General features: G+C 42.7%; 7 protein-coding genes and 1 non-coding gene across 12 annotated transcripts; 3 read left to right on the top strand and 5 right to left on the bottom strand.

Annotated features, from left to right (window-relative positions):
* Nucleotides 1–75: 75 nt before the first annotated feature.
* Nucleotides 76–2,914, bottom strand: LOC128255753 (KAT8 regulatory NSL complex subunit 2). Of its 2 annotated transcripts, none has more exons than XM_052985502.1 (5): nt 2,299–2,914; nt 2,051–2,243; nt 1,811–1,974; nt 1,351–1,751; nt 76–442 (listed from the first exon to the last, which is right to left on the bottom strand). In XM_052985502.1, the coding sequence occupies exons 1-5, from the start codon at nt 2,810–2,812 to the stop codon at nt 245–247; spliced, it is 1,470 nt and encodes a 489-aa protein (XP_052841462.1). In that variant the 5' UTR covers nt 2,813–2,914; the 3' UTR covers nt 76–244. The 2 variants fall into 2 exon arrangements, with proteins under 2 accessions (XP_052841462.1, XP_052841453.1); XM_052985493.1 differs by lacking the exon at nt 76–442 and adding an exon at nt 451–1,044.
* Nucleotides 2,915–3,155: 241 nt separating this feature from the next.
* Nucleotides 3,156–4,836, bottom strand: LOC128264904 (uncharacterized). Its single transcript, XM_053000620.1, has 2 exons — nt 4,536–4,836; nt 3,156–4,479 (listed from the first exon to the last, which is right to left on the bottom strand). Exons 1-2 carry the CDS (start codon nt 4,624–4,626, stop codon nt 3,407–3,409), a joined length of 1,164 nt encoding a protein of 387 aa, XP_052856580.1. The 5' UTR covers nt 4,627–4,836; the 3' UTR covers nt 3,156–3,406.
* A 981-nt stretch (nt 4,837–5,817) lies between these two features.
* LOC128264888 (uncharacterized) lies at nt 5,818–8,709 on the bottom strand. 2 transcript variants are annotated; one of them, XM_053000609.1, is made up of 3 exons: nt 8,566–8,709; nt 7,386–8,515; nt 5,818–6,992 (listed from the first exon to the last, which is right to left on the bottom strand). In XM_053000609.1, the coding sequence occupies exons 2-3, from the start codon at nt 8,090–8,092 to the stop codon at nt 5,939–5,941; spliced, it is 1,761 nt and encodes a 586-aa protein (XP_052856569.1). In that variant the 5' UTR covers nt 8,093–8,515; nt 8,566–8,709; the 3' UTR covers nt 5,818–5,938. The 2 variants fall into 2 exon arrangements, with proteins under 2 accessions (XP_052856569.1, XP_052856561.1); XM_053000601.1 differs by having other exon boundaries at nt 5,818–8,515.
* A 513-nt stretch (nt 8,710–9,222) lies between these two features.
* On the bottom strand, nt 9,223–10,475 carry LOC128266484 (uncharacterized). 2 transcript variants are annotated; one of them, XM_053003033.1, is made up of 2 exons: nt 9,658–10,475; nt 9,223–9,596 (listed from the first exon to the last, which is right to left on the bottom strand). In XM_053003033.1, the coding sequence occupies exons 1-2, from the start codon at nt 10,312–10,314 to the stop codon at nt 9,315–9,317; spliced, it is 939 nt and encodes a 312-aa protein (XP_052858993.1). In that variant the 5' UTR covers nt 10,315–10,475; the 3' UTR covers nt 9,223–9,314. The 2 variants fall into 2 exon arrangements, with proteins under 2 accessions (XP_052858993.1, XP_052858994.1); XM_053003034.1 differs by having other exon boundaries at nt 9,223–9,575.
* A 447-nt stretch (nt 10,476–10,922) lies between these two features.
* Nucleotides 10,923–12,919, top strand: LOC128259658 (40S ribosomal protein S8). The gene is made up of 4 exons (XM_052992186.1): nt 10,923–11,053; nt 11,326–11,432; nt 12,114–12,525; nt 12,743–12,919. Exons 1-4 carry the CDS (start codon nt 11,050–11,052, stop codon nt 12,844–12,846), a joined length of 627 nt encoding a protein of 208 aa, XP_052848146.1. The 5' UTR covers nt 10,923–11,049; the 3' UTR covers nt 12,847–12,919.
* On the top strand, nt 12,625–12,670 carry LOC128253006 (small nucleolar RNA R442). Its single transcript, XR_008267380.1, has one exon. It is a non-coding gene; the product is annotated as a small nucleolar RNA R442 (small nucleolar RNA).
* A 127-nt stretch (nt 12,920–13,046) lies between the features above and the next one.
* LOC128259649 (zinc transporter ZIP13 homolog) lies at nt 13,047–18,445 on the bottom strand. Its single transcript, XM_052992174.1, has 6 exons — nt 18,072–18,445; nt 14,430–14,774; nt 14,257–14,364; nt 13,779–14,192; nt 13,550–13,705; nt 13,047–13,490 (listed from the first exon to the last, which is right to left on the bottom strand). The coding sequence occupies exons 2-6, from the start codon at nt 14,638–14,640 to the stop codon at nt 13,312–13,314; spliced, it is 1,068 nt and encodes a 355-aa protein (XP_052848134.1). The 5' UTR covers nt 14,641–14,774; nt 18,072–18,445; the 3' UTR covers nt 13,047–13,311.
* Nucleotides 18,446–19,026: 581 nt separating this feature from the next.
* Nucleotides 19,027–24,762, top strand: LOC128259984 (WD repeat-containing protein 44). Of its 2 annotated transcripts, XM_052992651.1 has the most exons (10): nt 19,027–19,446; nt 19,504–19,708; nt 20,641–20,730; nt 20,820–20,958; nt 21,027–21,819; nt 21,881–22,081; nt 22,144–22,867; nt 22,930–23,748; nt 23,810–23,938; nt 24,015–24,762. In XM_052992651.1, exons 1-10 carry the CDS (start codon nt 19,361–19,363, stop codon nt 24,168–24,170), a joined length of 3,342 nt encoding a protein of 1,113 aa, XP_052848611.1. In that variant the 5' UTR covers nt 19,027–19,360; the 3' UTR covers nt 24,171–24,762. The 2 variants fall into 2 exon arrangements, with proteins under 2 accessions (XP_052848611.1, XP_052848618.1); XM_052992658.1 differs by lacking the exon at nt 20,641–20,730.
* Nucleotides 24,763–25,135: the final 373 nt, after the last annotated feature.

Raw genomic sequence — 25,135 nt, 5'->3', positions numbered from 1 at the left:
TAAATGTATACACAATATTAAGTTGTATAAATTATGGAAAGCCAATAAATGTAAATAATTAAGAGTGTAAACAAACCGTTTTGATTAACTATTTATTAAGGAATCCTTTTTCCCGAGAAACAAATATTACAATAGAGCTTACAAAACCAAATGACATGTTCCGATAGGAGGTTTAAATCTACGATTCTTTGTTTAATATATATTGATTAATGATTGCAACAGTAAGCAATTATTCTACGATGCCTTAAGAAGTAGTGCTAGTTTGCTTTTGAATGGACTCTATACGTTTAATATCGTCATTTCTGTCCTCGCCATGAGCTGTGGTGACGTTAAGCACTGGGCTCACACACAGATTATCTGTGGGTTCCTCCTTTTCCGTTTTTATAATGCTACTCACACTGGCAGACAGGGTCTCATCTTCTTCGGTCTCTGACTCGCATTTCTGTGAAATAAAGTGTTTATCAACAATGAGAGACACGGCTGCAGTAAACTAGTATTTGGATTATGGTTAGGATTGAGGGTTATTACATTTACTATAATATCGAACTAGTTCATTAGGGCATCAAACCAGGGCATTTGCTCAATGCCTTCGAGCATTTTCAAAACTTCGTTAACAGTTCTGTCAGACTCGTCGATTTCAAAATTAAGTTCGCTACTGTCGTGCACGTGGGATTCATTCAAACCTAGCTGGCTTTCGATGAGATTTTCTTGGTCTTGAGTTTCAGCGGGGTGAAGATCGTTTAATACTTCTTCGGCTTCTTGCTCGTAGCCTAAATCTACACGGGCAGAGTCCAAACTATCACCCTCAATGGCTAAGCCCAGGTCACTGTCCATGTCAAGAAACATGGCGCACTCATCCTCGATGGAGTTCGCCAGATCATCGGCCGTGTCGAGATCAAACTCGAATATACCACTTGCAAAATCCAACAGATCATCGCCTTCCGCGCGCGGATCAATCCGTGGGTCTTCTGCGACAAAATTATCGAGACCACGGCCGGCTGCGAAAATACTTTCTAGCGGCGGAGTGCTTGGAAGTTCATAAAACTGGAGGATGAGAGGTCGGCAATTTATTCGGGGTGGATCACAAAAGGCTTAATAGACAATACTAGCACTTATGTACATGTGTTTCGTTGTTTCTCAGTAGATCTACTTAGCTTTACTACAAATCAACTCTAAATACTAGTTACGCAGTATTGTATGTTTAAACTGTTCCACAGTTCAATCACTGTAGGTTCTGCAGTCATGTGCAACACAACTTATGGCAATGAGTGAAGAGGCAGTTGGAATATTTAAGTAGTTACGTGTGGTGGTTATGGCGTGGGTTAGGTTTAGTTTTTTTAATCAACGCACCTTTTGTATATACTGGCGCTTAGCCGGCGCCACTGTCAGATGCAGTACACAACTGGAGTCTTCAAGAATGCTGGCCACCGGCTCCTGGCAGACCACCCCACTGCGTTCCACGCCGCATGCCCGGAACAGGACCTGGCGCTTGTCCTCCAGGATGTGCTTGCGGCAGTGCTTGCAGCAGGGCAGCGTTCGCTCTCCGCACTTGACACCGCCCTCGGTAAAGACGCACTTTGGGTTGCTCGACGACTTCGATGCATACAAGGTGTCTCGGGCGCGCTTTTCCTTTAGTTTCTTGTAGAGCACAGCTTCCATGCCCTGGCGACGATGGTAGCTGTTCAGCGCCTTAAGCTGTTCGTACAGCTTCCGCTCGTGCGGCGTTTCCTTCAGCTGGTCATGGATGCTGCCTGTAAATAAAATTTTCGATAAACTTTCTCACTCTGTCTTAAAAACTTTTAAAGCTTACAATACAGCTCTCGTTCGCGACGTATGTCGTGCAAGTACTTGCGACGCCGCTGCTTCAGTACACTCTGCAGATGGGAAATCTGCTCACGATAAAGGCCCTGAAGCTTAATCAACTTGGTCTCGGCAATCCTAACAGCCTCTGCACGTGTGTAGACACCAGCATGTCTGAGACATACAGTAAATCAATATTATTAAACATATTTCCAAACAGTGAAAACCAGAAACGACATATAAATCTTACTTCAGAGGATCATCATCTTCAGAATCAACGCTCTCATAGTCTGATTCGTAAAACTCTATGTCCTGGGCGGTGTTCCTGAGACAAGGTGGATCCTCATCGTTGCTGGAACTATCAGATGCATAATCCAGAATGCGGCGACGCTTGCGTGAGCTATCCACAACGTGGCCAATGGTATTTCGGTGATCTTGGGTGACTAGGGAGATGAAATTTTAGCCAAATACTTGAGAACCCATTATTATATGACCTACCAAATGGAGTTACATGGGGCGAGACCACATCGATTTCATCATCATCATGGGGTTCGGTTTTGGGCACCTCCGGCTTGATGTCATCCACATTGATGTGGGACGAGAGGCTGTGCAGCAGGGTCTCGTTGGTCTCCACGCGACTGCGAATGCGTCCCACATTCTGATGGGTTTTTTGCAGCTGCGACTGGCGGTTGTGCTCGAAGCACAAGGTGGTCAGTATCTGCTCCTTCTTGTTGTCGTACTTGGCCACCGCATTGATGCACTTCCTCCCGTTCGAGTAGACGTGCGAGCACTGGCGGTAGTTGGCACGTGGATCGCGCAATATGTGCCGGATGCAGTATTCGTAGCCCTCAATCCGCAACAGACTGCACTCGTAGGTGGGATTGGCGCAGTACTTGATCTTGGCCAGCTCGCTGTGGATCTGATCCCGCAGCTGCTGCTCCCTGTCCGGTGTGCAAGGCGTGCCGGTGAAGCGGGTGCACTGGCGCAATTGGTTTGGCGAAAAGCTGGACATCTCGTTTTTACCTATTGACTTCTATGCAGAGTTTTTCTTTAAAAATTTCCCGTGCGAAACAAAAAAATGCGAAGCCTCCTACAGAATCAATGTGACCGTACAGCACCGATAGAAAAATACTCATAAGTATAACACTTATTTTACCACACATGCATATGCCAGTTGGTGTGGAACTTTGCTACAAATTCAGCTTGGCTGTAAACCATGAGGGGGTTTCCACATTAGAATGATTCATTTCGAAGTACTCAAAATAAAATTACAGAAAATTCTATTAACAAAAATGTTTAACTTTATTTCAGTATTTTTAAATAACTCCTTTATTTATATTAAATATAGCAGCTATTATAGAATACATTCTTTTAAAGTAAATGATAAGATATGAGGGTTCCTTGATAAATGTAAATAAAACACGTGGATGTCCGCTTCAGGATTTTTTTTCCTAAAATTGAGCGAGTTCTTAAAGTTATTATAGTTTCTTAAATCCTCTTAGTCTTGTGGCCGACTTTGAGTATATTATGGTTAATGCTGATGGCCTTAAACCTGAGGCTTTCTAGCCTCTAGTCTAAGCATACTATTAGTATGTGGGTGTCGAGGTCATTCTCTGGAAGAACGGCGAGATTTACTGGAACTTGGGAAGTTCTCTTCACGTTTCCAGGACACAATCTCGTCGTCTTCCTCTGATACCTTATCGGTATCAGCTAAAAGGACCTTGATCTTGGCCATTCTGATGCCGTAGCGAACCTTGTAGTCGGAGGCCTCCAGTTGCGGGAGGCAACGCTGGTTTATGAGCAACACAAAAGGCTGACTTGCCTTCAAGACTTCCTCTGCCCTGAGAATGACCCAGTCCGACATATCCACGTCCAGATTCTGAGCTCTGAGGCAGCTCATAACCCTCGTGTAATCCGTTTGCCCCTTGGGCAACCAGATGCGAGCTTGAGGTCTCCGGGGAATCTGGCTGGCATGGACGAGCCTGATACGTAGGCCATTCCAAGAGTCACCAATACGGGACACGCACTCTGCCAGGAAGATTTTCGAGAACCCGTCGTCGCACCTGATCACCCGGTGACCACGGATCACTTCGGAGGAGTCGAAGGACGGGATGGGACCCTGTGGCACGGCCATGAGTCTGTCGGTCACCATGTCCGCCAATATGCTCTCAATCTCCTCCCACTTTTCGTTCAGCAGACGGCCATCATCGTGGAGCTCGTCCACCAAGGCCATTACTAGGTTGTCCTCGACCACCTCATTGAACATCTTAGTCCTAGGTGGGCCACCAACTTTTGACCTTTTGGCCGCTCTGCGCCTTTTCACTGGCGGTCCTTTTTGCTTCGGTTGTGGGTTTGGAAGCTGGAAGGCCGGGGGATTCTCCCGTTTGTGTTTCTCGAACTTCTCGACCGTAGCCAGGCATCGGACCTTGTCACGCGCATCATTCGGATGCGTTCTGCCCTTCGCTTCGTTCTTGGCAATCTTGGCCAGAATAAAGCGAGCCCGGCTCACCTGAGTCCTTTGCAGCTGATGGGGGCTTTTTTTGGAGCTTTTCGGCTGCTCCAGACCATTGGATCCATTGACATGGCTGTTGTCCTGGGGGAAAAACGACCGCTTTTCTTCATAAACATCAGTTGGGGATTCGGATTTAGCACGGCGACGCCAGAGGTAACATTTATGATCTTGGGAAAGCAAAAAGACAAGTTAGTGTGGAAAAACCTGGCTATATTTGACTGACCATCATCGTCAATTGAATCGTCGTCCTGTTCAGCCTTCATTTTGTCCCAGGAGCAGGGACTCCGCTCCAGTTTTGGCCAATTATTATACATTTCAATAAACTTATTTCAATGTTGTGATTGGATTTACCACGCAAAACAAAAATACGTCACGAATAATCAGCGAAAAAATGCCTAAAAAATAACTTTAATTGTACCAATGAATGGTGAAGTTCCATGATAGACATTTAGCGGTGTTTCAAACCATGGCAAATTTTGAATAAATTTCTTAAATATTTGAAAATACAAAAAAAGAAAATCATTTTTTTTACATACATATGTATACTAAGTTTTAAATGAGCGTGATGTTTTTTCAATAACATTGATTTTCCTAAATTTTTTTAATGCGTAAACAAAACATATTGAATTTTTTTCAGGATAAATTTGTTTAACTTTGTGTATCCATAAACAATACAATAAAATAGAAGATTAAATCAAATTCGTATTGTTATAAAAGTTTTTTTTACCTACAAATGCTATTCTTTCTTTTTGTTGTCCACCGTCTGTTCCGTATCCTGCATATGTTGCATGTCTCCCCCGGAGGGATTGTGCGGCGATATGAGTACTCTTTGACCCATAAGGGATACTCTAAGGGCTATCGTCCCATCTTTAACCAGGAATCGGTAACGTTTTCCACTCTTTCTTTTTAATAACCGACTTTGAATTTGCTGGATAGCAGTTTCGGAAGGATTAACTCCACCAAGTAAACTCCAGCCTAAGGAATTCTCCGCTTTCTCCGTCGTTTTCGTTTGCTCTATTTCTTCCGAATACTCCGTATCCTTCGTCTGCTTCACACTCTCCTCCTGCTCCTTGACCTCAACCTGCTCCATGTTCTCCTGCTGTTGGGCAATGAGTACCATATAGCCTCCGCCTAGAGTCACGCTCCAGGCTTTCAGCTCATCCGTAAGAATAAATTGATATCGTTTTCCATTCGGCTTATGCAACAGTCGGTTCTGGATCTCCAGGATCGCAGTCTCCGAAAGTTCAGCTCCCTGCGGTAATGTCCAGCCGAACGAATTCTCCTCGGCCTGCTCCAACTTTTCCGTCTGATTCGTATCGTCCGAAAGCTGGGCGATGCGTACTTGATAGCCTCCGTAGACGGTCACTTTCCAGGACTTTGGCCCATCCCTAACCACGAATTGTTGACTGTCTCCTTTCGTCCTATTGAGCAGTCGTTTCTGGATTTCCAGGCTTGCAGTGTCGGTCAATTGCGCCGCATGAAGTAATATCCAGCCGAACGATTTCTCCACCGGATGCTTCAAATTATTCGGCAGCTCCATCACTTCGGTCAGCTCATTATTCACCCTCTGCTCCATTTTCGGCATCTGCTCCTTATCTTCAGCTTTCTCCATTTCTTTCCTTTGATTTACATCATCCTTCTGGTCGATTCCCATAATTTTTTCGTCTGGTCCGTATCCTTATTTTGCTCCATTTCCTCAACTGGACGATGGTAGTGCTCGATGCTTACTCGGTTGCCTCCGCCGAGCGTTGCCACCGTCTGCTCCATCTCCTTCTCTGACTGGGCAATCTGTACCGACTTAACCGCCTCGTCTTTCTGGTGGTTTATCTCCTCTGTCTGCTCCTGTTCCTCTTTTGATAGGTTCATCACATCCGTCTGTGGAGGAGTGTGCTCGATGATGCGTATTCGATGGTCAGGGCCCACGGTGATTCTCCAGGTTTTCGACCCATCTCTATGCAGAAACCATCGGGGTTCGCCTATCAGCACTCGGCCCTGGATCTCCGCAATCGTTGCGTCAGACAATTTAGCTCCCAGAGGTAGTATCCAGCCGAACGAGTTTCGCACCGACAGCGCTATCTCATCCTTCAGGTCCACCTTCACTATCTTGGTCAACTGTTCCGACTCGTCTATCTCATCTGTCTGGTTCAACGCCTCTGCCTGGTTTGGCTGCTCCGCCTGGTTAGTCTCCTCCGCGCCAGGATTGTACTGCGCCTTGTCTTTCCCCTTCTCCGTATTCTTATTTTGCTCCTTTTGTCTGAGGCCTACGTGATTACTGTGGCCAATGCTCACTCTCCAGGCCTTTGAACCATCGTCAAGCGTGAATCGGCACCGTTTTCCATGCGCCTTTTTTAGCAGTCGGTTTTGGATTTGCAGGATCGCAGTCTCAGAAAGTTCAGCTCCCAATGGAACTGTCCAGTCGGACGGGATATTCACTGCCTGCTCCGACTTCACAGTTTCCTCCGCCTGCTTAATCAGCTCCATTTGCTCATTTGTCTGGCTTATGTCCTCTGACTTGTCCATCTTTTCTGCGGCAAGATTGCACTGCGCCTCATCTTTCGTCGGATCCCCATCTTTCCTCTGCTCCGTATCCTTATTTTGCTCCTTTTCCTTGCCTAATCGAATGTGTGGTCTGATCCTTACGTTATTACTGCTGCCAATGATCACTCTCCAGGTTTTTGAACTATCGTCAAGTGTGAATCGAAACCGTTTTCCAACCGCCTTCTTTAGCAGTAGGTTTTGGATGTGCAGGATCGCAGTCTCAGAAAGTTCAGCTCCCAAAGGAACTATCCAGTCGGACGGGATAATCACCGCCTGCTCCGACTTCACAGCTACCTCTGTCTGCTCTATCTCTTCTGTTTGCTCGGCTTTCACCTCTTGAGCCATCTGTTCCGTCATTTTCTTCTCATCTGTCTGGGTCATGTCCTCTATTAAATCCAGCTCCTCCACGACAGGATTGTACTGCGCCTTGTTTTTATTTTGGTCTGTATTTTTTGCCTGCTCCGTAACATTCCATTCGTATTGTCTAACGCGAACTCGATTTCCTCTGCCAAAGGTCACATTCCAGGTTTTTGACTCATCGTCAAGACGGCATCGGTACCGTTTTCCATGCGGCTTTTTTAGCAGTCGGTTTTGGATTTGCAGGATTACAGTCTCAGGAAGCTCTGCTCCCAGTGGGACTATCCAGCCAAACGAGTTCTCCACCTCCTGTTCCAATTCCACTGCTCTCACCTCTTGCTCCATCTCTTCCGTCTGCAGAGCTTGCTCTATGTCAATAGGTCGGACAATTGACTCCTCCGTTGCCAATACCAGCTCTATCTCATCCATTAACTCCGCTAGTTCCAATGGGGAAATCAGTTCCGTTCCCCTTAAATTGTCTGCATGGTTAATCACCTCTGTGAGCTCCTGATCCTCCTCTGACTGGTTCATCTCCTCCGCGGGAGGAGAGTGCTCCGTGATGCATACTCGAAAGCCACGGCCTAGCCTTACTCTCCATGTTTTCGACCCATCTTCAAGCAGAAATGTCGAGGATTTGCCTCTCCGCTTATTCAGCTGCCGTTCCTGGATCTTCCGAGTCGCAGTGTGGGACAATTGTGCTCCCCGAGGTAATATCCAGCCGAACGAGTTCTCCTCCGTTTTCCTCAGTGCCCTGGTGTGCTTGCCCAGCTGCCTCGTCCCCTTGGCAAGGAATCTGACTGGCGTGGACAAGTTTGATGCGCAGGCCGTGCCATGCGTCACCAATGGTGGCCACGCAATCCTCCAGGAAGATCTTTGAAAAGCCATCGACGCACCTGATCACCCGATGGCCCCGGATAACGAGCGACGAGTCAAAGAAGGGGTTGGGACCTTGTGGCACGGACAGAAGTCTATCGGTTACCATATTCGCCAGCCTGGTCTCGATCTCAGGCCATGTTTCGCGGAGCAGGTTACCGTCTTTGTGGAGCTCGTCCACCAGAGCCATCGTCAGGTTGTCCCGTAGCAACTCATTGTACTTCCAATACGAATTTGACGGAGGTGTCTGTTTTGAAGATTTTGGAGCCATCCCGCTCAGATCCTCTGATCTCTTTCGCTTTCGCTGCTGATGAGAGATTTCATTTGGGATTTCTGACTGGTCCACATAACGGAATCTATTTGTTTGACCATCGTCCTGTGGATATTCTGATTTTGAACGGCGACTCCAGAGTGAGCCCTCCAGTTCTTCAGAAACTAAAAGCGCATATAGTTATTAGAGAGAAAACCAGCAATATAGTACAAACCATCTTCATCCGGATCGATCTCTATGTTCTCCCAGGTGCCGGTGAAGGGCTGATCTTCTGGTGAATATTTAGACATCTCTTATTTTCTCAAAAATTACAGATTGAACCATTCTAAACGCGCGGAAAAACACATTCAGGTTCCTTGAAAAAAATAGTGTGACCACAGCACGGCACTTAAATTATCCCACCGAAATCGAACAACTTAAAATTTGCGTTTTTATAAGCAATTTAAGATTTTTAAAAATAATATTGAAATATAAAAATATCGTTAATGGTAAACTTTTTTAAAATTTTAATAGTTTTAAACTAATTTTTTCGAAATCTAATTTAGCTTTATGTTTAGAAAGCAAATTAAGGTTTATATTTCTAAATTCATTACTTGATTATAAGGTATAATTTGGAAACAAAAATAAAAGTTTTTAAAAAACTAATTATGTCAATCTATTTTAAAATTAATTTAATGTAAATCTTGGCAAGATAAATTAGCTTTCGGATTTTATATTTAAGTTAAAAAGTCGATTTTAATGCCGAAAAAACGAAAAAGAGATGGAAAATGTAAGTACATTCTTTACCATCTATTGCAAGAAAAGATTTTTATCTATGTACAACCTATTGAAAATTAATAAACCACCCGCACAGTAAATGCACAGACCGTAATGTCGTTAAAAGTATAATAGTTCCTAAGAGTAAATAATCATATTGCCCATCTTATCCTCCTACAAATACAAGAAGTAATAATCGTCAGTTGGCTAGTTGTCCACCACGTTCATGTCTAGCAGAAGCTTCTTGGTCTGCAGATCTATTAGCCGTCGCTTGGCCCTGGCCAACTCGGCCATTTCGTTGTAGTATATCGTCTCCGCCTTGAGCTTCTCGTCGAGCTGGGTGGTGGTCTCCGCCAGCGAGGCGCTATCCGGCGGAATCATGTTCTGCATGTCCGCTGGCTCCGGCTCCTCGCACCTGTCCACCACCACGGAGTCGGAGTTGTCCACCACGTACTCATAGAAGGGTTCCTGCAGCGAAATCGAAGTGACCTTAAACCAGAGATCGAATGTATATGTAGAAGGTGAGTCGGTAAGAAGCACCGGGACAAACCTCTTCGTCCAGGTGATCGGCCACCTTTTCGATGATGCTGTCCACATCGTCAAAGTTGACTTTCTCCAGAGGATCAGCGACCTGCCGTCGCTCCAGGCTGCCGAAGATCTCCTTTTTGGGCGTCATCAAGTGCTGGTGCGAGTGGTTGAGGGTCTTGGCCAGGTTGTTGTGACGCCGCACAATGTGACGCATCAGATTGGAGGACGAGTGCTTCGAGGAGAGCGTTTTCCCGCAGTGCATGCACTTGGCCATGAACTCCGAGATGCGGATGAAGTGGGCCCACAGCTTGTTGTTCTTCCCGATCACCTTGTTGCGCATCTCCACCTCGTGGTTGTGCCGCTCCATATCCTGCTGCTCCCTTTTCACGCCCATTATGCCGCGCACCGCTGTCTTGGTCTCGACCTCGCCCTCGGCGAGCTCCATGCTGAGATCCTCGGAGACGGAGGCCTCCAGCTCGTCCTTAAGCTCAGCCAGCATCTTGCCCTCCTCGCCGGCGAAAATGGTGCGGGCCAAGAGCTTGTGATTCCGGATCAAATGGCGCGTGAGATTGGAAGAGGTGTGCTTGGAGGACAGTGTTTTGTCGCAGTGCTTGCACTGTACTATGTATTCGGTCAGGCGGTGAAAGTGCGCTAGAGCCTTGAAGTTTTTCCCAACCATAGTTGCATTAGCAATCCCGGGCGGCAAATCCTATCGACGCCTTCGGCAGCTCCTGGCCAAATTGTATGCAATTGTCGCGTTTATTTATCAAATTGCAATTATTTTCGGTGCAAAATAGAGCTGGCAGAAACATCGATCCTTTTTCGATACTATCGGATATTATTCGATGCTATTGGATAACGGCGATCTGGCAGCACCGTCAACATAAAATCTTTGAACTTATCTGATAGGCAAAATGTTGGCGCCAATGTTGCCAGATAACTATTCGATACTATCAATTATAATATATTAGTACTATATACTTAATTTTTATTTATATACATAAAAATCGAAAATGGTTTGTTTTTTGGGATCGAAAATACGTTTTTAAAAAATCTTTTGAATAAAAGAAATATTGTTAAAAGAACTTATTTTAATTGTGTTAAGGTATGTGACTTAAATTATGAACAAATGAAAAAAACTTTGAATTAATATAGGGTTCTATTAAATTTTATATTTTTTTATGATATATAATAAATATAATATAAATTTCGCAGAAAAAATAAAAAGCGTTCTTTTAAATTTGTTACGAATATTTTTTATTTAAATTTTTTAACAGCACTTGGTGTTCTGTTAAGCGCAGAGTTAACAGCGCGGCGTTGCCCCTCCGCGTCAAATGTCAAAAAGATAACCCCACTTTTTTGACACGAGGTGCTGTGCGTGTCTTTTCCTTTCTTTCTCGCTTTTTACTCGACCATGGGTAAGTCAGCTCTCGCAAAATGAGTCGAAATATCAAGAAAATGGGCTAAAACTGGCCTGCAAACATCATGAAAGTGCGCATAAAGTACGTTTACAACTGCATCGACTAAACGGCAACTGGGAATATGTGCATTTAACGAAATATGAGTAAAATTAACTTGGTGCGCCTGCATTGCGGCTGTTTTGAGTGCTCCGACAACGTGCCCATGTTCTTGGTTTTTCGGCCTGACTCCGTATAACTTGTACTAAATTGTTATTATTTTTTGTTACAAGGTATTAGCCGCGATAGTGCACACAAACGCCGGGCAACCGGAGGCAAGCGCAAGTCGCTCCGCAAGAAGCGCAAGTTCGAGTTGGGCCGCCCCGCCGCTAACACCAAGGTAAAGACAATCCCCGGATAATACCTTTACCTGAATTCTAGCTCCAGTATCTCATACTCCTGTTAAGGTTCTCATTTAACTCGGTAAATGATGTATGTGATCGGAAATATCTAAAAAGTAGCCAGTATGAAACTTGACAATTTTTTAGTTTTGTTTTAACCATGCTGATGGCCTCCTTGTAAACTTGGATTGATTAATTTAAAAATCTTTAATCGAAATAATGGCCGTTTATGGCATTTATCAGCTGAATGCTGTTTTAGCTAGGCCCTTATTATTGTCAATACAAAATGATATCTCAAGAGAAACGCGTGGTTAAATTTTTTGTATACTACTACCGACTACGGCATTACATATTTTTGTATTGAATATTACTGGTTTTATCAAAACATTAATAGCTAAACATCAAATATATCTGTTTTAACCACAGACTAGCATCTAATTTTTTTTTTGATAAACGTTAAAGAATCTAACATCAATTTGCCAGGAGTGTGAGAAAACCGGTCCTAGAATTCCCATAGAATATAAAATGATGTTAACGCGTGTCAACTGCAATTGTGCTTTTGCACTCTTCTTGATGATTGAAAAGCTTTATGTTCGGACTACTGATTATAAATCTGTTCCTCAACAAGTTTTTCACCAAAAGATAACCTGGACTAACCCAGAAATATTTCCTGCTTTCAGCTTGGTGGCAGCCGCGTCCACTCGGTGCGCACCCGTGGTGGAAACACCAAGCTCCGTGCTCTGCGCCTGGAGAACGGCAACTTCGCCTGGGCCTCCGAGGGCGTCGCCCGCAAGACCCGTATCGCCGATGTGGTGTACAACGCCTCCAACAACGAGCTGGTGCGCACCAAGACTCTGGTGAAGAACAGCATCGTGGTGATTGATGCCACGCCTTTCCGTCAGTGGTACGAGGCTCACTACGTCCTGCCCCTGGGACGCAAGCGCAACCCCAAGCACGCCCAGAAGGAGGATGAGAACGACGTGCTGACCAAGAAGCGCAGCGAAAAGGTCATGAAGAAGTACCTGGAGCGCCAAAAGTACGGCAAGGTCGAGCAGGCCCTCGAGGATCAGTTCACCTCCGGTCGCATCCTGGGTGTGTATTTTCGCTTGATTATGTTCAAATCATGTTATAGTGATGTAAAAACCTTAGCGATCCAGCTACTTTATTGCATCGATCTTGTTTTAAGAAAGATGCAAGCCTGTTGGGTGTGATTCGGCTTGTCATAGTTACTCTGATTTCATTACTTAACAATTTGACTTGACTTTTTGCTAGTTGCCATATATTAACTATATATTCCTTTATCTTCCAGCTTGCATTTCTTCCCGCCCCGGACAGTGCGGTCGCTCCGACGGCTACATTTTGGAAGGCAAGGAGTTGGAATTCTACCTTAAGAAGATCAAGTCTAAGAAATAAAGGCACTAGATAAGCTTGCAAGACATGATTTGCAAAGAAAAAACGGAATAAAACAACTTGTTTTTTATAGGAAGTGCATTTGTCTGAATTTTTCTTTCAGTTTGTTTGGATGGCATTTGACAACGATGGCATCCAAGTCATTTGATTAGTTATTAGAGTAACTCAGTTCCTTCAAATGAAAGCAGTTAGTAGAGAGAACATTTTCGTGGATAGTGGAGACAAGGATTCTCCCTTAAATGTCTATTGAATTTTCGCTTCATAAGTATGATACAATAATACGTAATCATTAACAATAGTTTAAATATCATTCATATTGGCTATAATTACATAACGCAGACAGGATGGTGAATCCCATAATGTACAACAAATTCATGTAAATTTGAAACTGCCAAAGACAATTTTAGAGTATGCGAGAACTAAAACTGCGGTTAAATTTTCATCTTATACTTCTGTTAGCTAAAGTTCCTAGTGTTCGAATAGCATGGTCATCACGGCCATTAACGCAATCCCAAATATCAGTGCTAGCAGCTGCTTAATAGACTCCTTCCGCTCCTCTTCCTTTAAGAGATCAGGTAATACTGTGACCAGGGCAATGTGCAGAAAGCCGCCGGCGGTGAACGGCATGATCCACGAAGTACGTGCCTCTGTAAATGTAAAGATAAGTTAAGTTTGTTTGTCACTTGACAATCGCTTTTAAGCTTACCCATGGCCGACGTTACGCCGGAGCCTCCGATGGCCACCAGAGCGCCCAGAAGGCCAGCTCCTGCCGTCAGGAGCTGCGCCCGCGCGGCGTCCCAGCGACTGAATCCGGATCGAAGCAGGATGGCAAAATCGCCCACCTCGTGCGGAATTTCATGCACTGTAGAGGAAGATATTTGTGAGATTTATCTGGACTACTAATTCAAGAGTTAGAATTTCAACTGAGTACTTACGCAATATGGCAAATGTGGCCAGGATTCCATGTCTGAAGGATACCAAAAAGGATCCAGCCACAGCTAGACCATGTGTGAAATTGTCAATTGAGTTGGCCAAGAGGTTCAGATAGCCAGCCACTTTCTTAGGCTGTTCCTTCTTCTCCTTCGACTTCAGTTCCCGTTCGCGGAGAAAGCACACTTTGTCCACATCTTCAATATCGCAGGCACCGCCACAACTCTCGGACGTCCCACCTTCAGGCATTTTTCCTCCATGTCGACGCAGCAGGCAGTTGGCTATCTCGACGCACTTGGGCTGGGGATTTTCCTCGTCCGCGCTGGCATATCCGGAGAAGATTTTCTCCACTATTGTGAAGATGAGTATGCCGGAGAGGACCCAAAGGCCCGACCGCAGCGATGGGTGACTAGATGGATCTAAGGAAAATTAATTTTATTTAAGTTAAGTGAAATTAAGGAAAAGACTATCCAAATCGCTCACCTTGGTTATCGCCTTCCCAGGCTTCTGGCAGCAAGTGAAGAAACACATCACCCAGAAGTCCACCGACTGCAAAACTTAGGAGAACTCGCAAGAGTTTAGATTCCGCAGCTGTATAGTTAATAATGGTTAACGTTTAGAATTCAAATATGCTCTATCTAAAGTGCGAAACCTACGATCTTTATACCCTTCTTTGGCCATTTTTTCCTCCGTTGGAATGATGATCAGTGGGAATATGCCACTCAGACCGATGACCACCGATCCCAGCAGAGAGAAGACCCATGGCGTGTACTCGAAGCTTTTGAAGTACTCGGGCATGTACTGATCCATTATGTTCGAGTATATCATAGCGAAATGTTCATCGAAGAAGCTGCTGTTGGTGGTCATTTTTGTCTGCCTTTCTATGTCGGTTTTTTTAGCTGCTTTGTGCTGAAACTCAGGATATTCTTCAGTAACTACTGTATTGTCATTTCCAGTGTCCTTATAATGGAATATGTGTCGTGTACAATGACTTGAGCCAGCTGAAAGTCAAATATGTATTTCCTTTAAAAAATTATATTTAACACGTAAATTTTGATTGAATACGAAGTTGAGCTATTATTTTCCCTAAATCCACCACCTGGCAACTAACTCATTGAATAACTAGATGCGTTGCCCAGTATCAGACATACGGTGATGGGAAAATCTTTTAGATATGAACAATGTCAGCCATAATCAATCAATATAGGGGCTGCGAAAACTCTCCCAACTGTGCCTGTTGTCATGTTCGATAAGCAAGTCTCTGTAAAATTTAAGCACAGCGTCTTAAGTGTGATTAGATGGCTTTATGAGAAACAGCAGTCAATCAAACTAAGACCATTACCCGATAGTCTATTCGCCAGGATGAGTAAGCGTGTCCTGCCTCACTATAACCAATATTAAATGTTGGAAGCTAATATCTATACCATAGCAATTCATTGGACATTATCTTAATTACAGTGGTTTAAAGGGTTTTCTTCTATTTTGTTCCAATTTAATTAGTCTATTCTAAATTAATTACTAATATTAAAATTTCTTATTCAACACAAATACAAAATTTAATAATTTTTCATATCCTGGTAACTGCTTCATATACTATTTGTATAGGTATTCTTAAAATTCGAGTGTCAGGAAATAATATAACATTGAACATAGGCGTTCTTTAGTGTCGTGAAACAGATTTCAAATTCACTCGATGTAGTAAAAAACGGCAAGGGTTAGATAAATTTCCCCAGTAAATCACAGTTATAAAGACCATAAATTACACTTATATCACTCCTACCAACTAAAACAGATCGTATATTAAGCAAAATATAGTGTTAGCAAGGCGGAGCAAAATGCCACACTCGATAACCGTCGCCTTTAATGTGCACAAACTGACTAAACGAATTTTCAGAAGACGCTAGTCTAGAACGCCCACGTCAAGATACTTTTGTTTCCATTTGATTTCCGATTTGATGTGCACGATGCAGCTTAAACTGTTCACTTTTTCAGCGATAAGATAACGATGGCGCTGGAGTGGTATGGTTTCAGCGGCTTTGTTAAACGGCAATACTACACATGTGTATTGGGGAATCGGAGAAATATGTTACTGCCACCGTCTATGAAATTCCCGCAAGAATTGTGACTATTCCTGAACTTGGAACGCCAAAAACGATGCGAAAGACGAACCCCTAAGCAAAAAAGTAACTATAACTATGGCCGACTCTTATCTTTTGTAGTCATTGTCATTGAACTATCACAAAGCAAATTATTCAGATTAGATTTAGACGCCGTGTAATTACATGAAATTAGGGAAGGCGGGTCCGTCTAAATAAGACTGTAAAAACCAGTGAATTGTTACAGGTTTTTGACTATTAAACACAAACATAAAAAAGGTAAGCTCTATCTTTAATATATTAACCATGACAATTTAACTTTTGCAAATCAAACTGTGTAATTATAAATTACATTATTTATAGTGTTTGCAAAATTCTGAGAACGAAGATCACAAAGAAAATCTTGTTATTCGAGTTCAAAGCTGGTTTATACGGATTTATTTAAAGTATTCAAAATTCGTTACTAGGAAGCCACCCAAGTTTGTTTGATCACTTGAATAAATACCCCAATTTTAGCACAATAAATGAGGATATGTATTTAGCTGTTGGTCTTTATTATTGTATTTTTTGGACGAGCCTTCAATATAAACACCGTAGGATTTAGAAAAAAAAAATAGATCGAGTGGATTCTTTCCGGTAATCCTGCATACATATATAAATCAAAAAAGCAGCACTATATATTTGAATCTAAAGAGCCGCATAGGTATTGATGTACATAAAGTATCACAATTTTCGTTATACAAGTCGTGTACAATAGATTTCTTCTGCGGTTTAAAGTTAATTTGTGGCGTGTGTGTATTTGTATACTTTCAACTGTTAACACTTAATACAGCAACTATAGCACACTTGTCTGTTGCTAATGCGGAAATTTATGCTCCAAGCTCTACAAGTCGTGTGTTATCGCGCCGGTAACTGAGCTCGCTATGGGGCAGAAATCGTCTTCAACATTCGTTCTTATAGAAGAATTAAATCGAAATTTTAATTGGATGGGTTCCAATATAGCTACATCAATAATTTGGCATAACATCGTAAAGTTGTAAGTGTTGCTCACGCGCAATATGTATATATGAATCATTATTGTCGCTAATAGGGCCGTAGTTTTTCAACGGATCATCAAAATGGCAGAGATTATTTTGCACGCTGCACTTAAAAGAGACATGGTGGAGTGAACAAGCTTTGATTATCAATGCAAACGTGTGGAACACTGAGTTTAAGTGTGAAACTGGGTCCCTTGAGAGATAGGGTCAGCGTATGACGAAGATATAAACAGAATATATAAAGGGAATCAGGCATATGTATATATTTTGTATATACGCAACAACAAAGAATTGATAGCTCTCTGCATTGACAGCGTTGTGGGGCGGTTATAGGATCGGGAAAATAAATGTGTACTTTCCCTGCCTTTAATCAAGCTTTAACTTTGGAATACTTATCATTCGTATACACATGTGTCATAATTTTTCTACAGATCATCACATGTGTATATACTTCTTATTTACCAGCAAAAAAAAAAATCAAAACCCTTCGATTCTCTATTAAAATTATTGAACAAGATTGAAGCCGCGAAACCAGTTTGCAAAACAAGTTATCATTGTTTTTTGTTTAACTCTACTTGATTTGTTATTCAATATGTATGTACAGCTGATAAAAAGCAATACACGCATATTATTATAGTGCTCAGAGCACAGATTTCAGATTAGATTGAAAACTGTTGAAAATTTATCAAATATGGCCGCTATTAGTGACGTGTGGATGATAATCTTACACTAGGTTAGTTATGCCGCAGGCTAAAAGCTCAATGCGGATGCTATAAATTTAACAATAATAAAGGACAATTTGTTATTGAATTTATTCTGCTCTGAATATCACATTTTATGTTTTTGTGTTGTTTTTATCTGAAACAGCAAGCTGATATAATGAAGTGTTCGACAAAGGAATTCCCGGACCTTTTATTGTACTTGAGAACATACATATGTACATATGGATGCATAAATTACTGATAAGCATAACCAGCTGAGACGATTTGTGTTCCAGTGTTTTAGGCACAAACAAGACATATTATAAATAGTTATAATCGAACACAATGAAGTTAAAATGTCACATAATCATGAAGCACATTTGATTTCCTGTATGTATATTCCAGACCTTGTTTAAGCTCAATTCTTATGAAATCGGTTCGTATTATAATGCAGTTATTTTTACCGTAATTTGAATTGCAGCAGGAACGGGTTAACGTGCTCTTATCAATTTTATGGTGGCGAACAAAACACAAAACTTTCGGTTTTGTTTCTATTGGCTTTTGTGTGGTTGCGAAATTGTTTGATAAATGACTTTTCTATTGCGTTGTAGCGATCATTGGCACCCGTTTTACTTCGCAGTAATTGCTCGGATTCACTTATTTTGCGTTTGGGCTTCCAAATGTTAAATATGTATAGTCTTGGCCCCGCGAAATTCACGAGCTTAATACCTTCGCACCGCGCGTCGCTTTACTGAAAATTACAAGCTCGCCAAAAACACATGCATTTATACATTTGTTTACTTTGTTCGAGTGCCGTGCGGAAAATACAATAACAAAAATATGGTGCATTCGGTATGGGAAAATAATACAAAATGTCGAAATATCGATAGTTTATAAGGAAAAAATCGTATGACACTATTATCGCATACAGAAACCATGGTTGAAAGCTTTGATATTATAATTTATAAATGAAGATTTTTGAAAGTGTATCTCTCGTTTTTCAATTACATATTGAAGCGAGAAGAATTAAAAAAAACTTATCAAAAATAATTAGAAAATTAAATATACAGGTCATGCTTGTAATATAATTTATAATAGTTGTATAGGCCAATTGTGATAATTTGGTTTTGAATCATTTATGAATAACAATCTTGCAGTTATACAAACACTTTTAAAATAAAAATAATTAAGTTTCGTGAGCTGAACTTGGATTTTTTTAAACAAATCGCAATCTTTAAGCCGGTTTTTCGATTTAAGTTGTTTGTTTAAAGTGAACAAACAACATTTTTAATTAATTGTCGATTTTTCGTTTAAATTCGTGCCCATTTTAGGAGTCGTGCTCGTGTCACGTTATTTATAGTCACGACTGCTGCCCATCCCTAGTTCAATCGATTGTTCATGAATCATACAGGATGCAATCGAAAACACTATTGCACATTTGACACCTCTAGTATTTACGCGTATCAAGCGTAAAACTCAATTAAAATTGATTTGGACTTAAATTAACAGTGTGATTATATTTATTAAAACCCAGGAGATATCAAAATGTTAAATGCTGTGTCTTCAAAGCTAGTGCGGCAGCAAGTGACGTCACACGATTAGAAAGCAACAAAAAGAAAACAGTGGGGCGCCGCAGCAACAAAAGGGGAATCAATAACATAAAAAGAGAGAAAAGCGTAATTTCGTGGACAATTTGCATACGGTTGGGTGGTTAGGTAATAGCGATAGCCATCAGAAACGCACAACACCCGAAATGAGTAAGCTGGAAACGGATTCGGACAGTTCAGAGGAGTTTTTCGATGCAGAGGACACTACGCCCAACCGCCATTCGACACTGTGGTGGGTATTTATGGGGTATTCTTGAGATATATCTTTTTAAATGTATCCCCTTTTCAGTCGCAAGCTGCCGCCCGAGGTGGCCCAGGAGTTCATCTTTCCCGATCCCGCCGTGCGAGTGAATGCGGCCGCCTCCTCCGACAGCGATGCTACGCCCATTGGCGCTGGAACGCCCGCCACCCGAAGTCCCACCAATAGCCTTGGTGCCCGACTGAAACAACAGGATGCCGGGCTGTTCGTTGAACCCAAACCCGTGCTCGGAACAGTAAGTGGATCCAAAGTGGGTCCAAATGTAAGGTCTTGTTTTCCGTTTTGCTAGACCCAGTTATGATGTCATCGGCTAGGGCAGCGATTCATCATCTATGGCCTTGGGAAAGCATTTTCATATGTTAAAACCCTCTTGCAGTTCACATGACATTCCGATAATATTTTTTTTTAGAGTTTTTTAAGGCTTTTTAGAGTTTAGGACAAATTTTTTAATGTTATTGACATGCGACAACTGAAATGTGTTAAGTAAATCACACATTCACCGTGTTTCTGGTCCGTAAATGTAGCGTTTTTACTTACTTATTTCCTTAACAACCAGTTTGCCAATACATACCAATACCCATAGTTATTATCAAAGCTAACAGCCATATAATGTTGAATTGCTCTATTGGCGACATTTATCAGAATATTGTATCACCTTCAACAAAATTGATTAAAAACCGACATAATCTGGTTTATAGAGTTTACGCAGTCTTTATTTGCAAAAGCGCACCTTCTAAAGAGTTACAAGATAAAGGAAGTTATTTTTACTTTTTGCACTTAGACAATCACGCGTTCCCTACCTAGGCAAACAATTCTTTTCCTGATAATATTGCAATTTCACATCTGTCACTTTGCATTATTAGTTATCAAAAGCCTGAGGAGAATTAAATTAAATTTCGGAGGTTTTTCTTATCCCCCAATTTATGTTCAGTTGAAACATATTTATATGCCTAAAAGCACTATTTAATGAATAATAGTCAAATCATCCCCTTAATTTTGTGTACATATTTGTGTTTTTTACTTTCATATTTTCTCCGCCTCATTTCGTAAATCCTACGAATAAAAAACCATACCCAACTTTAAAAATGGAAAACAACCCAATCTTAAATCTCGACCAATGTTAAATATGCATTCGTTAAAATAAAATGACATAAATATCGCATATAGTATGGTAGACAGCGCTTTCACGAACTGCGTCAGTGCATGCAAAACGATGAAGATGATAATCCAGGAAATACACTCACACCTGATTCTCAGGTATACATTTTTGTAATCTAGCCTGTTTGCTCAGCTTTTCCTTGCCATGGATCTCCCAGGTGTACTTACGATTTAAATTAAATTTACAGAACAGCTCAACGGATGGCATTTTCACCAACCGTTCGACGCATCCGTTTAAGGTCATTGAAACCGATGCGATGAGCATACAGAGCATGACATCACTGGGTCGCGTGGGCCGAATCTTGGCGGGCAGCATTGATCCATCAGGTGAGTACAAATGTTTATTTGCAAAGAAACAAAGCAACCACTGAAACTTTTGTTTTATATGCTCCCAGCTATCAGCATAGATCGCGAGTCACTAGCCTCGTTAAATGCCCAACAGCAGAAGCAACAGGCCCAGCAGCAACAGCAGTCGCTGCCTGCATCGTCTTCTAGTTCCAACACTCCGCCAAACACTGGCAACACTTCCTCTGGGATGAGCACGCCTAGGGTTTCGCCCAAGCACCAGAAAGGTGATCAGGAAGCGGCAGCTACTACGGCAGGGGTTCCTAGTGCTTCGTCCTCCCTGCAATCCTCGTCTGCTGGCGCCATAATGCTGCAGGAGCCGGATGTGATAGCAAGCACTAAGCTTGCCCAGTCCAAAACCACTGATTCCATCACTCTGTCTGGTCCTGTGGCCCCACCGCGAAGAAAGAAGAAGTCTCGAAATTGCTCCATCAGTTCCTCGGATCAGTACAGTTTGCCAGCGGCGGACAACGAAGACACCGATAGTGATACGCGATCTGTGAAGAGCGTGCAGGGTCTTCAGCAAAAGTTGCGCGATGACTTTGTCATGGAGTTTGAGAGCTCCCTAAATGATGCAACAACTTCAGCCTCTAGCAACACATTGACCTGCTCCTCCACTAAAACGATTGTCTCTGCTTCGACCTCGACGGCGGCGGCATCTTCGTCCATGCCAACGACAAGTGCGATTCATATGCGTACCATGGCCGCTTCGTTTACGGTCAGTGGCCCAAAGCCAACGCAATCTCTAGGCAGCAGTTCAACTTCGGTTCACTCCAAGCCAAGTCCATCGAACTCGGCGAAAAGTAATTCGGCAAAGAGTAACTCGGCCCCAGGAAGGGCTAGGTAAGTAGATAACAATAGAATGCTTTTTGAAAAGATATTCGCATATAACTGTCTTCTGCAGCTCCATCGATCCAAATCAGGGTCTGAACCTGTATAAGGCTATTCAAGGCGGTTATGTGGTCAAACCACGCGATGAGGCCAGCAATAAGGCACAGGGTCCGTCCCAGGATGAAATCGAGCGCATTGAGAAAATGCTCATGGAGAATGCGAACCGACCAAAGCTGGCGGGAACGGGGTCCAACAGCTTGGGCAGCTCCACACGGTAAATATCTATAATAATGATTTTTTGTATCCCTTATTCTATATTTTATAATTTTTCCGCAGCTATCCCGGTTTCTATCGAGGCGTTAATGACAAGGAGCGCCGCAAGTCCGCTGGCGACGAGGACGTACTCAGGCAGATGAACATCTATGTGCGCACGCGAACCAGCTCTGGTAAACAGCTGACTGACTTTGAGATCCTTGAACAAGTTCCTGTTAAAAATTTAGACACGGGAGAGAATTTGCCGCTGTCCGAAATGCGTTCACCACCAGTGCCTGAGGGATGGAACCCGCTCTCGCTGCACATCCTAAAACTGACCTCCCACCTGGAGGCAATCCAGAAGGAGTCTGACGAGGAGAGTGTGATTGGCATACCGGCAAGTATCGAGGGTCAGCAACCCGACGAAGAGGAGCTGGAAACGGAGGATGGCAGTCGGCTGAAAAAGAAGACGGCCCGGATTAAACGCTTCTTCGGCACCACAATGCGGAAAACGGTGGATAAGGCCAAGTCGATTGCGTCCGAGGTGTCGCATGCGCGGCACAAAGAGGATGTGGCTGACATTGTTGATGCCATGAATCCCGAGCAGAATATCAAAATTAAGGCTTCATCATCCAACAAAGGTCCCTACGAGTTTACCAAACTTCAGCATGTCCAGGATTTGAGTGGCGAAGACACAAGTGCTGTGTGGTGTATGAAATTCAGTTCCTGCGGTCGACTTTTAGCCACTGCTGGGCAGGACAAGGTGCTAAGGATTTGGGTTCTCAAAGACGCCTATCCGTTCTTCCAGGTAATTATAAGTTAAGTTACCATAATTATACACTTTATGTAATGCCTATCATCTGGTTTAAGGACATGCGCAACAAATACAATGCTGACCAAAAATCCTCGCCTACGCCCTCACAGGAGTCTCTTGTTTCGCAGCATTCAGCGGAAGAAGCCATTGCGATGGCCACAGCCGCCGAAAAATGCACGGGCCCCTTTATGCCGAAACCCTTCTGCACCTACAATGGACACACCTCCGATCTACTGGACGTCAGCTGGTCAAAGAATTACTTTATTCTGTCAAGCAGCATGGACAAGACTGTGCGGCTCTGGCACATATCCAGAAAGGAGTGCCTTTGCTGCTTCCAGCATATCGATTTTGTCACCGCTATTGCGTTCCATCCACGCGATGATCGCTACTTTTTAAGTGGCAGCCTCGATGGCAAGCTAAGGCTGTGGAATATACCCGACAAGAAGGTGGCTCTGTGGAATGAGGTAGATGGCCAGACGAAGCTTATAACGGCTGCCAACTTCTGCCAGAACGGACAGTTTGCTGTGGTGGGGAGCTACGATGGCCGTTGCATATTTTACAACACGGATCAGCTGAAATACCACACGCAGATCCATGTGCGCTCCACCAGGGGTAAGAATCGCATTGGCCGCAAGATCAGTGGCATTGAACCGATGCCCGGAGAGGACAAGATTCTAGTCACCTCCAACGATAGCCGAGTGCGCCTTTATGATTTGCGGGACTTAAACTTGTCCTGCAAATACAAGGGCTACTTGAATGTGTCCTCGCAAATTAAGGGTTCATTTAGCCACGATGGAAAGTACATTATTGCCGGATCCGAGAATCAATGCATCTACATATGGAAAACAAACCATGACTACTCGAAACTCAGCTCGGTGGGTGACATTAAAACTTTTGTTTAAATTTAAATTATATTGCTTCCATTGGTACCTTCAGGTTCGACGTGATCGCAGCGATTTCTGGGAAGGCATTAAAGCACACAATGCTACGGTCAATTGTGCCATTTTCGCGCCACACCCAGAGGCTATCATTAAGCCCGAACCGGACGAAATCTCAAATGAGAAGGTGCGTGATAATCCATCCGAGTCCAATTCTCCAGATTATGGTAGATTTCTTCTAATGAACATGATTCTCATTGCAGTTGGCTCACAACCAGCCGGATCCACTAGTCGAGCAGCACAAAAAGGGTTGTGGTTATGTGTTGGTCAGCGCCGATTTCAATGGCGCCATCAAGGTCTTTATCAACAAGACGAAGCCGAAACACAGCAGTCTACCCTACACGGCCATTGCGGATTAGTCTATAGGTAGCAGATGAGAGAAATAGAAGAGTAAAAGTAAAATATTATTTTATTTTTGTATTTGTGACATTTTATATCGTTAGTAACTAGCACCATCGCTTATTTAAATGGTAAATCCGTAATTACTAATTTCTGACTGTCCCACACCTATTTTATCCCCATTGTAAAAGTTGTTAACAATTGCTGCTGGCGCGAACCGTTTAATCTTACGCAAAATATGTTATGTATTTTTAACGCTGAGTGTGTGAATATGTGTATAGATATTTGTTTAAAAAGTTGATTAATTCAAAAGTCAATTGTATATTGTTATGCCCTTGTTAGGTGAATTTTGACTCCACAGATGCTTTGATTTTGATATTCTCGACTATTATTGAATCTGTCCGTGTGTCCACAAGTCACCACTTTGATAAATAATCTAGTTTAAAATCAACTACTGGCCAACCTCCAAGGGTAAAATCGACTCGGTATGCCGAATCGAAAATAAGTTTTTCTTACGAACTAAACCTAACCAACCTATTATAATTAACTTTTAAACAACATATATTTTGTGTAAAGTAAAACGTGCAAACAGAACATAAACTGTAACTTTAATTCTGCTTACGAACTGCTTATGATGGAAAGGGGTATGGTTTTGAAGTGCTTCGGGATTAGAGTATGCTTAAACCATTCCCTCTGCTATTTAACAACAGCTTAACCTTCATATTTGGGGCTTCCTAAGGTGTGTGCTAGTAAAAAGTACAAAAGTAAGCAAAGAAGGTTGTAACTCGATATTAGCCAGAACTCTGCAGACATTTGTAAATCTAAGGTATTATAATTGCGGGAAGGGTTGAAATATGCAGTGCATGGTGTGAGAGTAAATGAAATACAAGAGACGTTGGTTCAAATGGTTTGACTTCTGTTGACAAATTTGTTGGTTTTACATCTCATTTTAGTTAGGCTAACCGTCTACTCACTCAATAATAAA

The sequence above is a fragment of the Drosophila gunungcola genome, chromosome 3R, assembly GCF_025200985.1.
Source record: "Drosophila gunungcola strain Sukarami chromosome 3R, Dgunungcola_SK_2, whole genome shotgun sequence".
In the NCBI taxonomy this organism is placed as follows: Eukaryota; Metazoa; Arthropoda; class Insecta; order Diptera; family Drosophilidae; genus Drosophila; species Drosophila gunungcola.
This window is presented reverse-complemented; position numbering and strand designations above follow the sequence as displayed.

What these genes read in the sequence shown, in the direction of transcription:
- LOC128255753 (XM_052985493.1), bottom strand. Translation starts at nt 2,812, where the DNA reads ATGTCCAGCTTTTCGCCAAACCAATTGCGCCAGTGCACCCGCTTCACC. An exon ending in GAAGATGATGATCCTCTGAA is followed by an intron (nt 1,975 to 2,050) that starts GTAAGATTTATA and finishes TGTATGTCTCAG; the next exon opens with ACATGCTGGTGTCTACACAC. An exon ending in TCGCGAACGAGAGCTGTATT is followed by an intron (nt 1,752 to 1,810) that starts GTAAGCTTTAAA and finishes TTTTATTTACAG; the next exon opens with GCAGCATCCATGACCAGCTG.
- LOC128259658 (XM_052992186.1), top strand. An exon ending in GCCCCGCCGCTAACACCAAG is followed by an intron (nt 11,433 to 12,113) that starts GTAAAGACAATC and finishes TCCTGCTTTCAG; the next exon opens with CTTGGTGGCAGCCGCGTCCA. An exon ending in CACCTCCGGTCGCATCCTGG is followed by an intron (nt 12,526 to 12,742) that starts GTGTGTATTTTC and finishes TTTATCTTCCAG; the next exon opens with CTTGCATTTCTTCCCGCCCC.
- LOC128266484 (XM_053003033.1), bottom strand. Translation starts at nt 10,314, where the DNA reads ATGGTTGGGAAAAACTTCAAGGCTCTAGCGCACTTTCACCGCCTGACC. An exon ending in CCGATCACCTGGACGAAGAG is followed by an intron (nt 9,597 to 9,657) that starts GTTTGTCCCGGT and finishes CTCTGGTTTAAG; the next exon opens with GTCACTTCGATTTCGCTGCA.
- LOC128259984 (XM_052992651.1), top strand. Translation starts at nt 19,361, where the DNA reads ATGAGTAAGCTGGAAACGGATTCGGACAGTTCAGAGGAGTTTTTCGAT. An exon ending in AACCGCCATTCGACACTGTG is followed by an intron (nt 19,447 to 19,503) that starts GTGGGTATTTAT and finishes TCCCCTTTTCAG; the next exon opens with TCGCAAGCTGCCGCCCGAGG. An exon ending in CCAAACCCGTGCTCGGAACA is followed by an intron (nt 19,709 to 20,640) that starts GTAAGTGGATCC and finishes TATCGCATATAG; the next exon opens with TATGGTAGACAGCGCTTTCA.
- LOC128264904 (XM_053000620.1), bottom strand. Translation starts at nt 4,626, where the DNA reads ATGTATAATAATTGGCCAAAACTGGAGCGGAGTCCCTGCTCCTGGGAC. An exon ending in CGATTCAATTGACGATGATG is followed by an intron (nt 4,480 to 4,535) that starts GTCAGTCAAATA and finishes TGCTTTCCCAAG; the next exon opens with ATCATAAATGTTACCTCTGG.
- LOC128264888 (XM_053000601.1), bottom strand. Translation starts at nt 8,092, where the DNA reads ATGGCTTTTCAAAGATCTTCCTGGAGGATTGCGTGGCCACCATTGGTG.
- LOC128259649 (XM_052992174.1), bottom strand. Translation starts at nt 14,640, where the DNA reads ATGACCACCAACAGCAGCTTCTTCGATGAACATTTCGCTATGATATAC. An exon ending in GGCCACATTTGCCATATTGC is followed by an intron (nt 13,706 to 13,778) that starts GTAAGTACTCAG and finishes CTTCCTCTACAG; the next exon opens with TGCATGAAATTCCGCACGAG. An exon ending in CGGCGTAACGTCGGCCATGG is followed by an intron (nt 13,491 to 13,549) that starts GTAAGCTTAAAA and finishes TTACATTTACAG; the next exon opens with AGGCACGTACTTCGTGGATC.